Below are 13,573 nucleotides of genomic sequence, written 5' to 3' on the forward strand. Positions count from 1 at the left end.
TATACTCACTTCTACCTCCTGAAGACAGAACGCCACAGATCCCCAGGTAACGAGCAGAGGAGAGAAGAAGAAAGATTTGGCTGTGAGGCACACTCTCAGGGCCCAGGGCCTCCCTGGTCTACTTTGATTGTGAAAAAAGTCTAGAGACCCAATCCCCCCCCCCCATACCCCCAGCAACACCAATTGGAGGCCTGTATTCCTGCATCTTTTGCACACATACAAAAACTGTACTCTGGAGGCTGTAAGTTAAGTGCCCCGGTTTTGAAAGGACAACAAACCCCAGCCCAGCCCTGGCCCAACTACCAAGGCAGATGTCTGAGGGGCTGCACTGCCTGGTAATGCTGTTTCTTGTGCCTCTGCCCAGGGTATCTGGGAAATGGCACCCAGTTTCTCCTGCTGCGGCCTCTTCTTTGGCAGGCACCCTGCCGTCACCTGCCCACCCTGTGAGGGAGGTGTGAGGAATTGCTGTAGGAAGCTGGTTTCTGTCAGCATTCCTTCCTTCCGACAGAGCTCAGATGGTGCCCACTGGGAAGGGGACAGTAACTATGGTGATGGCTTTCCTGGTTATCATGGTCCAGGGAACCTGAAAGGTCCTTCCAGGTCACATGAGCCAGGCCGTCACGGGCAGAAGAAACCAGAACAGTCAGAGATGTGCCATTATGTGACTCAAATTCCACCTTCACTGAAGCAGGTCTCTGGTGCCCAGGATAACCCTCTCTTTCCTCTACCTCACAGGACCTCTGGGACCCAAGGCCCTTAGAGACCTTTTCATTCTGTTCCATCACACGACGGAACCCAAGCGCCCGGAGCCTGACCGGAAGAAGATAAGCTTCCCACAGGCCACCTCCCTTGCACAAAAGCACCAGCACTCTTGGCCTCCTCTCTCTGCCCTTCAAGGTGGGGATGGCTGTTGAAGACCATCAAACAGCTTCCAAGGTGTCTGGAAGAAACCTTGTCAGGCAGGTAGGAGCAGCTCCGGGATCTTGAAGGATAACGATTCCCGAGAACCAACCATCAGCTTTCTCTGCGGGACACTGAAGAGAGACTACATGTGGCTGCCTGCAATCCATCCTAGTCTTTGCCATATCCCTGTCAGAGATGTGCAGGAGTGGGGTGTCACAGACCTGGCATTTAGCTGTTCATGCCGAGGAGAAGAGGGCGCGGGGCTCTGATATCAGATAACAAGGGCATGCAGTGAAGACATGCCCATGAGGGCTTTGGAAATCACTTCTGGAAACCGGCAGGTAACAGGGCAGCAGGTGTGAAAGTTTCCAGGGTAGAGCCAGGCAGGTAATGGTCAAACTAAAAACAGGCTACTCATTTAGACCTACCTAGGCATATACATGTATGCCTATGAGCACATATCGTGTGTGTGTGTGTGTGTGTGTGTGTGTGTGTTGTGTGTATGTGTGTTGTGTGCAGCCAAGTGTGCACATTCATCCTCCTCGATTCGCACATCAGCATACAGATGTGTATCACATGAACACGGGGCCACTTAAGGCCATCCGCCGGTACCAGATGGTTTGTATCTAGAAATGAAGTAGCAGACCCCATTTCTGTGAGCAGCCTCCAGCTTTCACACTCACTGGGTGCAGTCTTCCTGCCTCCTCCATAGACAGGAAAGGTATTAAGAGATGGGTGGGAGAGGAGGGAGGGGCCAGAGGGGCCCCCCAGGCTCCCTGGGAGGGAGGGGGGGAGGGAGGGAGGAAGGGAAGGAGGGAGGGAGGGGGAGAAGAGGGGGAGAGGGACTTTGCATGTCTCTGCCTGCCTCTCTGTCTCTCCCATCTGACCTCTTCCCCTAACCCTTGGCTCTCCTCAACCTGGACACCACAGGATGCCCAAGGAGCCAAGTGTCTCCCAGGCCTCGGCTCAGTCCCAGACAGGAGAAATGTCAACAGGGCCCAAATGTTCAGGCCTTGTTCTGGAAGCCAGAAGATGGATGCCACTCCCCACCCCACCCCCACCCCCACTTGGACTTTTGTCTGGGCAGGCAAAGGAGGACAGCTCAGTCCCAGCCTCTTCTTCAATAGCATCTTGGGTGCAGGGGTCCTCTGCCCAGGAAATAGGCCTAGAATGGCCAAATAGCTGAAGCCAGTCAAGCTGACCAGGCTGGAGCTTTTTCAGGGACTGTCTCCTGCTGCCCCCATTTTTTCTTGGGAATGGGGGGTGCGGTATGGTTGTAAAGGGGAAGAGGGGGAGCATGACGTTGCACGCCTACAATTCCAGCAGTCAGGAGCTGAGGCAGGAGGATATCCAATTCAAGGCTAGACTGGGCTACCTACTGACCCCATTTCAAGGACAGAGGATCTTGTGATTGGTGTTTGGGGAGCAGGTGTCTTTGACCAGCAAGATCTGTGCTCTCAACAGCCACCTGCTAAAACCCTGGAGTGGGCCGGGCCTGAGGTGATCTATAATCTTCAATGATCCTGCTGCTCACTCCGGAGCGCCTGCTGAGGGCTTCATAGAGTTCAGTCAGAACCCACTGGAGAATCCTTGGACTCAGTACAAAGTGGCTCCTTAAAGCTTAAGGCCAAGAATGTCTGATGAGAAACTCAAGTGAGGTGGGGCGTGGAAGGCTTTTAAGACTCCATCCATGCTGTGCCCCACCCCCAGGGGAGGCAGCCTCCATGCTGACTCTGGGGACAGAGGAGATCCTTCTGAATAGGAGTCCCATTCCAGAGCCCAGCTAAGCCCTGTGACCCCACTGCACCGTTGGAGAGGGGCTGGGCAGGTGCCTACTTCATAATCCCTTGCAACTCAGCCCCTGGCTCCAGAGGAGGACCTGCGGCTGCCCAGGGTCCCCGGGTCCCAGCTTCCCTTGTTAGCGCCTCAGGCACATTCCTGGCCTCAGAGGCTCAGCCACCTCTCCCTCAGCCTCTCTCAGAGGAACATGCTCCACACAGAGGCCGTTATAGCAACAAGAGGCTCGGATTCGGGTGTGGGAAAATAGGGGCGAAGAGATGAAAGGTGAAGTGTCCCTGAAAGCTGGGGAAAGAGGGGTCATTGCTGGGGAGCAGAGTCCAGTGGGGACGTGAGACTAATCGCTCCCTATAGGGGTCACAGGGAGCGGTGACAAGGCATCTTGCAGGCATGATGGGAATAGTTGTTCTGGGGTAGAACAAGGCGGTGTGTGTGTGGGGGGGGGGGAACCACTGAGGTCAGACAGGAGCCAGTATCATCCTCAAGCTGATGAAGGGGGTTGTGGTTGGCTGGGCAACGCATCCTTCCTTGCGGTGTGACTGTTTATGGCACCCAAGTGGTCTTATTAGCAGCTGTGAGAAATAATCAGACAAAGGTACCTGGGCCTTCTCAGGAAAGAGGATGTCCTATGATTCTGCTACGATTCATCCGCACCTGACAGGGGTTGGAGGATCTTTAACACTCTGAAGCAGGAGCCAGAGCAGAGGGCAGATGGGTGGGTACCCAGAGTTCTAGATGGACAGATGGCCACGTCCACCATCCCTGGCTAGTACAGGGGAGGGTCACAAAACAGATAAGCGAGAAAAACTTCTAGGGAACAAGGTTTTAAAGTAAATTCCCAGGCAGGAACTATAGTTCAGTAGGCAGAGCGCTCACCCAGCGAGAAGCCCCAGATTCCAGCCCCAGGAGCGCAGGGACTGTGTGTTAGTTCACTTATAATCCCAGCAGTCCAAAGGATAGAGGCAGGAGGATCCAAAGTCCCAGGTTTTCTTCAGCCAGTGAGCTCAAGGCTACCCGGGAACACAGGAGACCCTGACTCTTGAAAATGAATAAATAGGAAATAAATTCTCTCCAAGTACTTTGCAGTAACACCATTAAAAGTGAGAAAACTCATTTTTAGAGGTGTAGGGAGACAGAACAACGGAGCAGAAGATGATAAGGGTCAGGCCTGGCACTGCCATTCCCCGGTGTGAAGAAACCAGAGTGGGGGGAGGCTACAGGCTGGAGAATGTCCTTCAAAGGCCTCTCACCCACAGAAGCTAAGATCCCTCCCCTGTGCCGCATGGGCCCAGGGTCATAGGAGGGGGAAACTAAGTCTCCCAAAGTCCACGTACAATTAGGGACCGATGGGCTCACGTGAGTTGGTCCTGGTCAAGCTCTGGACAGCCCGAGTAAGACCAGCAGGCTGGAGTTCACATCTATGCCACACCCCCACTCGCCGCCACCCCAACCGCCGCCATCCCACTCGCTGCCATCTCTGCCTGTGCATCTTCTGGCGTTCTGCGGACGTCTGATTTCTCCACGTCTATGGGAGCCACAGGGCGGAAAGAGGAGCCATTCTGTCTCCCCCTGAAGGAGCTTCACAGACACGAGGAGCCATTAGCGCCACTCTGCCCTCTCCAAAGCCCCCTGACTTCCTTCCCCACCCCACTCCACCCTCCCCTACCACCCTCTCCGGTCCCCACCAGTTCTTCAAGACAGTTGAGCTGAAATCCCGGGAGAACCCTGTGGTGGCACTCACTCACTCTCCCCAGGCTGGTGGCCAGTGGCTTCTTTTCTCCTATGTGTCCTATTTACTACCAGAGCAACCTGCACTCATTTATTTAGGAGGGTGGACAGACAGACAGACAGACAGACCAAGAGGAAAATTATTCCTATCAGAGTATTAGCAAGATGCTTCCTCTGCGGGGCAAAGATGCGGCGAGCATTTAGCATCTCTCTTTTTTTCCCCCTCCCTCATCTTCAACTTTTCCTACAGTGAACATCTATTGCTTTTATAGGAAAGGAGGGGATCACTATAAATGTTACATTGAGAATCCCTTCCCTGGCTCCCCAACACCTCCAGAAGAAGGTTCATCTGTGTGTGGTCACGGAGTCCACTGGCCACGCAGGGATCTCTCAGCAGGCCGTAGCTTTGCACAGCTGCCTTCTCCGTTCTGCGCATGTGTCCACGTCTGACTCCGGACCCGGTTATCTGTCACAGCCCAGCTCCTGCGTGCTCTTTTCTAACCTCGCCCTTGTCTGCTTGGTCTACCGAGGAGAGCCTAGCGTTGCTCTGGTGACACCCAGCCATGTAATGTTTCTACTTTCCTCTGCCTTATTTACACATCCAATTCCTTCAGGGAAGACACCATACACAGTGCGACGTCCCTGCCCAGCACCCAGTCCACGGTAATGATGCGCGTCTTCACCCGGGGAAGCGCTACACTAAGGTTTTCCTACTCCTGCCCTGTTGACTCTCCACAGAAGCCCTAAGCGAAACTTACTGTAGCTATCTCCATTTCTCAACTGAAGCTCAGGGATGTTAAGTGTCTCATAGAGGAGCTCGCAGCGACTGCGCGGCAGAATACTGACCCCCAAACTAGCACCATAAATGTTAACTGATAAAGACCTGGGTCAAGTGGAACCGGGAAGCCCAAGCCCCAGGCCGTGGTAGTTTCTCCTGGCGCGTCAACCCACTTCAGGGAGTCTTGAATCCAGGAGGGGGTGAGGGGACTGGCATCGGAGGGGGAGGTTTCCGGGCGCCTCCCTTCTCCAGGCTCTTTCCAGAAATCCCTCACCCGCCCCTGGTTCTGCAGGTTTGGAGCTAACCCATCTCCTGCTTTGATCTCTGCAGCTCCGGCTCAGTTGCCATGGAGACAGGCCCACTGCGCCAAGCTGGGGTGGGAACGATGAAGTGCGCAGGCCTAGTGGGTTTAGGGGCGCATGCTGGGTATTTTGGAGGCTGTTTACTTCCTGTCATTTTAATTAGCACCCAAATCGCCAGCTCACTTCACAGCTTGAGTTAACCCAATCGATTTCAGCACGCTGGGGACAGAGGAGGAGGGGCGGGGCCGAGAACCCAGCAGGGAGTCACTGACCCACCCTCCCTCTGCAGCACTGTGCGGAGGGAAGCGACCCCCTCACCCCGATGCCCAGCGAGGAGTCAGCGTGCTGGGTTCCTGCTTGGCCTGACCACTGGATGCCAGGCTGGAGTCACCTGGCCAGGACAAACTCTTCTTTCTTATTTGTAAAACAGGGTGCTCTGCAATGCTCAGAACCAAGATGGAGGGACACTGGGAAGGCGGGGCATGACTAGGTCCGTAAAACCCAGGCTCTCCACGCAGCTGACCGCGTGGGGACAGGGTGGTTCCAAGTGACCACAAATACGGACTTCTGCTGTCTCTCAATGAGTCTGTCACAGCGCATTCACATGAGTTCATCCTGAGCCTCGGCTTCTATACTTGGTTTTTGTTTGTTTTTGTTTTTTGTTTTTATTTTTCATGTAGCCCTGGCTAGCCTGGAACTCACTCTGTAAACCAGGCTGGCCTCGAACTCAGAAATCCGCCTGCCTTTGCCTCCCAAGTGCTGGGATTACCACGCCCAGCACGGCTTCTATACTTCTGTTAGGGCTTTTTTATTTTTTTATTTTTCCATTTTCTTAATAAATCAAAAATCTCTAATTTTTGGATTTTCAAGACAGGCTTTCTCTGTGTCCTGGAACTTGCTCTGTTGACCAGGCTGGTCTCGAACTCACAGAGATCTGCCTTCCTCTGCCTCCTGAGTGTTGGGATTAAAGGCGTGCACCAACACTGCCCAGCTAAAAAATCTTTAAAAATGTAAGTGGGCCAGGCCTCACCTGAGCTTGGAGAGGCCTGGTATCTGAGAATCGTTTCACCTCATTCCAGAACACACGTAATGGGTGCAGGAATGTCCCTCACCCCTGGGGAAGGCTCAGAGTTGGGGGGCCTTATAGGGTGCCTTCTCCTGTCTTCCCCAAGAAACAACCACAGCCACAGAAAAGGCTTAGGAGGGGAGAGGTGAGGGTACCTGGCACAGCCTCTGCCTCAGCGAAAGGTAGGGCTGGCTGGGCAGGGGCGGCATTAAACACCTGCTTCTCTCGCGGGAGGCACTGTGTCCACGGTGTGAGGCCTGGGCAAACAGACGGAGCCGGGCATCTAGGAGATGCCGCCTCCCACCTCTTTGCCCTCTCAGGAATTTCCTCCAAATGTAAAAATGTGCTTCACAGTGCTCCCTGCATGCCAGGAGCCTGGCCTGGGCTCAGGTATGCCTGCGCCAACGCCCTGCCAAGGGCAGACAAGGCCAGAGGATGACCTCCCATGACTCTAACAGGATCTGGGCCACCCCCCGCCCACTCAGTCCTCACATCCTACACCCAGCAGTGGTCCCTGCTGTGTGTAAAGAACTCAAACACAGTGGGTGGAGAAGAGGAGAGAGGCCAAGGGTCTGGCCTCTATTCTGAACTGTCTCTGGCCTTGGTTTTGCAAGGGATACACCAGAGTTGCATCAAGGTTGCCATGGCAATCTCTAAGGAAGACCCCAGGCAGGGGCTGAGGAGTCTTGGGCACTGAGTTTGGAAGAACATCAGACCACAGGAGCAGACCAGGTCTCAGGCGCCTGGCCCTCGGGACCCCTGACTTCATAGGTAAGATGGGGGATTAAGAGCTGGTGAGGACCTGGGGCTCTGCTTTCCCGGATTTCTCAAATGAAGTAGTGAGAACGGAACGGGGGTGGAGTGAATAATTCCAGTCTCTCCACCATGTCCCAGACAAGTACACTGGAGCCAGGCAGCAGGAGAGGTGGTCAGCTGACTTCCACAGAGCATAGAGGCCTGCAGGAGCATAGGGGCCTGGAGGGCAAAGAGTCTTGAGATCTCTTTTCCTTAGGTCCCCAACACTTTGAAAAAGGAACAGGCCGGGCGGTGGTGGCGTACTCCTGTAATCCCAGCACTCTGGGAGGCAGAGGCAGCCTGGTCTACAGAGAGAGTACCAGGACAGCCAGGGCTATACAGAGAAACCCTGTCTCAAAAAACCAAAAAATAAAAAATTTTAAAAAAAGAAAAAAAAGGAACAGACCTACCTGAATAATTAGCCCAGGCCAGAGCCCTTACCCTACCTCATCTTTGGGGCCTAAACCCATGGTGCTGTAGCTGGCAAGAAAGAGGTGGGGCTTAGAGGATTGTGGGAAGGGATGGAACCCATGCCCCACACACCCCACACACCCTCCACCCCCGTTGCTTTCCAGTGTGTGAGCACTGCTGTGGAGCACCTACAACACTCTGTACAGTACTGGGGGAGGGCCCAACATGAGATCACAGATCACAGGACAAAAGTAACAAATACATTAACTGCTTCAGCAGAAGGGCCCCGGAGATCCAAGGTCCTCCTACACACACATACACACACACACACACACACACACAGCACCCACAAGTGCCAGGTGAGCTGCGGCCAATGAGCACCGAGGAAAGGGGCTGTTCCTGCAGCAGACCGTCGAGGGGGGGACTATCGGAGACCAGCCCACCCCAGAACTTCAGAGGAGCACAACACTACTCAAACTCTGTGTCCTAAAAGCACTCACGACAATCCCATCACTCAGGAGGCTGAGGCAGGAGAATCAGCTCAATGTCAGCTTTGATGAGTTTGAATCCATCCTAGAACAATATGATACCCTGGTTCAAAAAGCAAAGTAACTAAACTCAGTACCCAGGCCTAGGCCTACAGCCAGGTCTCTCCTGTCCACAGCCCTAATGCGACTCTTGGTGGCCCTGGGGGAGAAGGGGAGGGACTATATTACAGGCTGTATGTCTGGTTCCACCCCTCCCTAAACTCATATACAGAGGCCCCAAACCCCACTGTGAGGTGGCATTAGGTGCTGACAGCCTTAGGAAGCATCTGGGCTTAGATGAGGTCACTAGGACAGATGATGAGGTCAGAATCCACATACGAGAGGAACAAAGGGACTAAAGAGAGAGCACTGGCCTCTCTCCCAGAGGACCAAGGGTCCATGTCCCACACCTACATGAGAGCTCATGTCTGTAACTCCAGTCCCAGGCACACACATGGTGCCTAGACATACATGCGTGCAAACTGCCTATACACATAAGCTAACACGAACATTTTTTAAAGAAGAGGAACCGGAAGGAAGCCCTTGCCTGACAGCGTCCACCAGCATCTTGATCGTGGACTTTCTGGCTTCTGGACTACAAGAGGGAGAAAGCTCTGCTGCTCGTGCCTGCCCCCCACCCCACCCCCACCCCCCATCTGCCGGCCTGCCATAGATCAACAGTGAAAGGGAAGCTGTAGAGCACACCGCTAAGCCCAGCACTGTGGAGTCAGAGGCAGGTGGATCTCTGTGAGTTCGAGGCTTGCCTAGTGCTTCATAGAGGAACCCTGTCTCAAGAGAGAGGGCGAAGGGAGGGAGGGAGGGAGAAGGAGGGAGAGAGAGAAGAGGAAGAGAAACAGTGGAGGAGCTGGGCACCTTTAATGGCTGCACTCAGGAGGCAGAGGCTGTGAGTTCCAGGCTAGCCTGGTCTACCTGGTGAGCTCCTGGACAACCAGGACTACATAGAGAGAAATGATGGAGAGGGGTAGTGTGGCTGAGCCCTACTGCTCAGTCAGAGATCCTTCCTCTGGAGGAAAAGGACACCTTTCCTTGAACACAAAGACTTCACATCCAGCCAGGGAGGGGGGCAGGGTGGGGGGGTTCTCCTTTCCTAGGGTCACAGGATGCTCAGAGTTCAGGGATCCCTGTCATTAGTCTGGGCCTTAAACCAGTGAGAAAGAAGATGGAGGTTCAGAAAGGCCAGTAATTGCCTCAGGCTCCTGCATTTATCTTCCCTATAAGAAGAGAAACAAAGTACTCTCTGCTGGGCCCCTGGGGCCTGAGGCAGGCCTGGGCCCTCCCATTCCTCCCACAGCTCTGACCCCGTGGAGAACTGAGGTGCCATGGGCTGTCTGCCTCCTGAGAAAGGCTGAGAGACAAGAGAAGCCTCCTGCATCCTCACCAAGCCGTGAGCCTCTTCCATCCCTCTCTTCCTAGGGCGAGCATCAGGCTGAGTCCTCCAATCCACCATCACTATGCTTGCCTGTCCTTGGAGATGCCAACCCTCAGAAACCAGGGTGGAGGAGGCCGGTGAAGGACCTGGCCTGCTCCCAACCCAAATTATAGAATCCCTTCTGACCCACTTTGGGGCTCTCACAAACCCACGCCTCCTCACAACACAGGCACAGATTGTCCCTACACTCACGCTGCCTTAGAGGTTGGGAGCCGGAGGGAACAGTGATCTAGGAACCCCTTTGCCGCTTTTCCGTGTTACTGGCCTATTGGCGGGCACAAAGACATCGACGGGACTTGCACACGGTCAGCGGATAGCAGCCCCGACCCCCTCCAGGATCACCATGAAGCCTGAGATACGCACACCCAGATCCGTAGCGGATGAGGGAGCTAATGAAGCCATTCGCTGGACCATCCTCGACATAAAGAATGAGGAAGGTGGTGGCCAGCTCCAAAGACAACAGCATTCTATCCGATGCTTTCCTCCTGAAGGACTGGGCCTGCAGGGATGCCCTCCTTCCTGAGATAAGCTTCCTCAGGGCACACGCACGTCAGCTTCCCAATCTGAAGCTCAGGCTCAAAGAGCGAATGTGCCATGATTGACATCCTGTGGGAAGGCCCTGAGCCCAGGCCAAGCTGTCCTAGAACTCTCCACTCTCGTCCCTCTTTGGATATTACTAGGCCAGGGTGGGGACGAGGCTGCTGAAGACACTGGGTCTTTGTCTCCTTCCAAGGAGATGCTGCCCCTTCCTGAGAGATAGCCTTGGAAGCCGATAGGACGCTCGCCCTGGGGACACTCGGTTCTTTGTGGTTGACGCTTCCTCCCCGATTCAGGAGAGATGAGGGACGTCAGATATCCTGAAGACAAAGCCGGATTACATGACCTGGATTCAAATCCGAGCTCTGGGGCTGGAGGCATTTCTTAGTGGGTAGGGTGCTCTGCCTGGTGTGCACAGAAACCTGAGTTCAATTCTCAGTGCCGGAGAAACCAGGCACAGCGCTGCCTGCATGCTTGTAAGCCCTCACCTGGGACCCGGGAGCCTGCCTCAGAGAACCAAAACAACAATGAAATGCCAGCCCCGGCTCTTCCCAGTTGTGGATCCCTCAAACTGCCCAATGTCCCCTGTGTCTTTGACCATACAAGGCCAGATGATCAAGGGACAGCTCTCTCACGGGTTGTGGCGAGGCGCAAGAGGCAATGCATGTTGGGAAGGCTCGCTGCCATCCCCGACTCAGCATGGATTGGCAGTACGCCTCTGGGTGCCAGTACTGTGCTCACCAACTCACAAATATAATTAAAATTTAATGGAAGTGGATTGCAAAGCGAAGAGCCAAGGAGAGAGAGAGAGAGAACAGTCAGTTCTTCCCAGCCAAGCTCTCTGGAGTCGACCCTAGAGATGAGGTGTAATGGCTTTCTCTTCTCAAGTGCCCCTAACCACGAGGCCCTGCGTGCTGTGTTCCAAGACCCATGCACAAGTCTGACCCAGCACGGCAGGAGTGAATCCAGATATGAGAACCCTAAAGAGCAGGACTCTTAAAAAAGCCTAAGACTGCCCCCGGGGAAGAGAACTTGGGAACCATGGAGCCAGCCTCGGGCTACAACCTCGCTACTCCATCATGAATCCGCTACTCCATCATGAATCCGTTCCTCCCTGGGAGAAGAGGAGCTGGTGTTAGAAAAGCCTGGTGCCCACTGGAGGGGAGGATTACTCTGTTGGCAAAGCCTGCCTCTGATAATTCTGGAGCTTACAGAGAGAATGCTAAGCAGAAGGCCCTTCTCACCCACTGAGCCAATCCTGTGTCCAAGCAACACCTCAGAGCCTCTCCCACTGGCTGACTCCTCTGACGGGGTCTCCTCCATCTTCCCTGCTCCTCTGTCCACTGTTGGTGCCACAGCCCCTCATCCATGTCCCTGATGCCCTGGATCCTGTTCCCTGAGCACGGCTCACCCTCTTGGTTGTCCCTCTCTCATCCAGCCAGACAGGTGGCCCTGCGCCATCTGTGATCACTTAGGAACCAGAGTCAAACTCAACCTGGCAGTCCCTTAGGGACTCCTCAAAAAAAAATTTTTTTTTTCCTTTTTTCTCTCTCTTTTATATTCCTCAGGAGAGCTGGCCGGACGGGGATGGATATAGATCTGTGCTACAATGTCTAACCGGAGGCTCCAGCTCTTAGGGTGGGGCGGGAAGTGTGTGCAGCACGGGCGGGGTCCCGGGGCACCGGGGCACAGTCTGTGCACCACACGGTTCCAAGAGGTACTGTTCTCACTGTTGTGGTTACGCAAGGTGGTGGCTCTGAGCTAGCGGCCTGCTTTCCACCTTTAGGGAGAAGCTGCTGACAGACTCCCCAAGGCCGAGCCCTCCTGTCTTGCCTTCCTCACCCCACTTCTCTGCCAGACCCCATCCTCCTGCAGTCAGGGCTCCCCCAAAATTGGGCTTTTGAGAAAATCTGAGTTTTCAAAGCACAACCCCCTCCCCCCCCCTCCGGCCACCGTGTTCTCTGTGAATCCTGCAGGGGCTGGTCCTATGGTTTTAATGCCGGTGCCTTTCTTCTGATGGGGGTGGCAGTGGCGGCGGGCGGGCACTGATACAGGGAGACAGGTGGGCAGCCCTACGCCAGTCAAGCATTTATTAGCACCCACTGTGCTGGCTGCTGGGTGGATGAGGAGAAGGACCTTTGATTTTTAAACCCTCACTGTTCTGATGAAGCCGTACTTTCCCTCTCTGACCTTCACTAAGTCCCAGGCAGATCAAGCAGCAGCCGGGGAGTCAGAGGGAGGCCGGGAGCGGTGACACATGGATTCCTTCCGGAAGGATCAGTTTGCTGCTGCCCCCTCATTTGCTGGACTGCGGACAGCGGCAGGAGACTGCGCTAATCTGGGCTGGGCCTGCAGGTGCCTGGGGAAGGCCTTTGGTAGGGCAAAGATGGAGAACAAGGGCCCACTAGGTGGTCCGGGGGCCTGGATGCCCGGGTTGCTCCTTTCCTTCACTAATGAAAATGTCACTTTGACTTTGAAAACAAAAACATCGGAACCTCTGCCTCTTCCCATGGCGTGTCTGGGTGCCTTATGTATGCTTTAAAAAAAAAAAATGTCTAAACAGATAACCCCAGCCGGTTTCAAGGCGGAAAAACTGACAGTATGCATTCACGCGTTTCCCCAGCCCCCTGGGTCACTGACTGGGTCTCTCGGTAACAACCTGCAGCTGCCCTATCAGCGGTGCACCTTACGATTTTAAAACAAGCTCTCTCTTTATTCTGTTTCAGAATATAAAAGTGTTGAATAGAAAAACATCTTTAAAAAAAAACACAAACTTGTGGATGCTCGAAGTAAGAACAGTCATGGTATGGCTTGGATTAGGTGGGTCAAAAACCAAGGGAGTCTGGGGTGCAAGAAAAATAGGAACCCAGCATAGAGAGGAGGCTTTCCGAGGTCAGGGCGTCAACTAGCGCCAGATCGAGGGGCGCTCTACATCTCAGGGCTCACCCCCACCCCATCGCTTTCTGAGGTGCCCGGGGAGCAGCCACGCCCTCCCCTCCTCACCCCTGCCCACGCCACCATCTGCGAGGCGGCTGTGGCTGCCCTGCAGGAGGGAGCGCGCCTCCTATGCCCTCCCTGCTCTACAGGTGCGGGTAAACAGAGCTGCGGCGCCGGCCGCTCCACAGCCTCCTCCCCGCCCCCACCGCAAAGCTTTGCCCAAGGTTAAAGTCCTCCAGGGACCCCAACCCAACTCCTGGGGGCTCTGGCTTCTGCTTCCGCCGAGCTTGGTCCAGGAAAACTAGCCTACCTAGCCTGGCTCTGGTGACCACCTTGAGAGAG

General features: G+C 54.6%; 1 protein-coding gene across 1 annotated transcript in view; it reads right to left on the reverse strand.

The window, feature by feature from the left end:
- The window catches only part of Spock2 (SPARC (osteonectin), cwcv and kazal like domains proteoglycan 2), a 28,701-nt gene that overhangs the window by 14,000 nt on the left and 1,128 nt on the right, over positions 1-13,573 (reverse strand). Inside the window, exon 2 of the mRNA XM_052163628.1 lies at positions 10-18. Coding sequence (XP_052019588.1) covers positions 10-18 — 9 coding nt within the window. The remainder of the gene's footprint in view (positions 1-9; positions 19-13,573) is intronic.

The sequence above is a fragment of the Apodemus sylvaticus genome, chromosome 19 (genome assembly GCF_947179515.1).
Source record: "Apodemus sylvaticus chromosome 19, mApoSyl1.1, whole genome shotgun sequence".
NCBI classification, from domain to species: Eukaryota; Metazoa; Chordata; class Mammalia; order Rodentia; family Muridae; genus Apodemus; species Apodemus sylvaticus.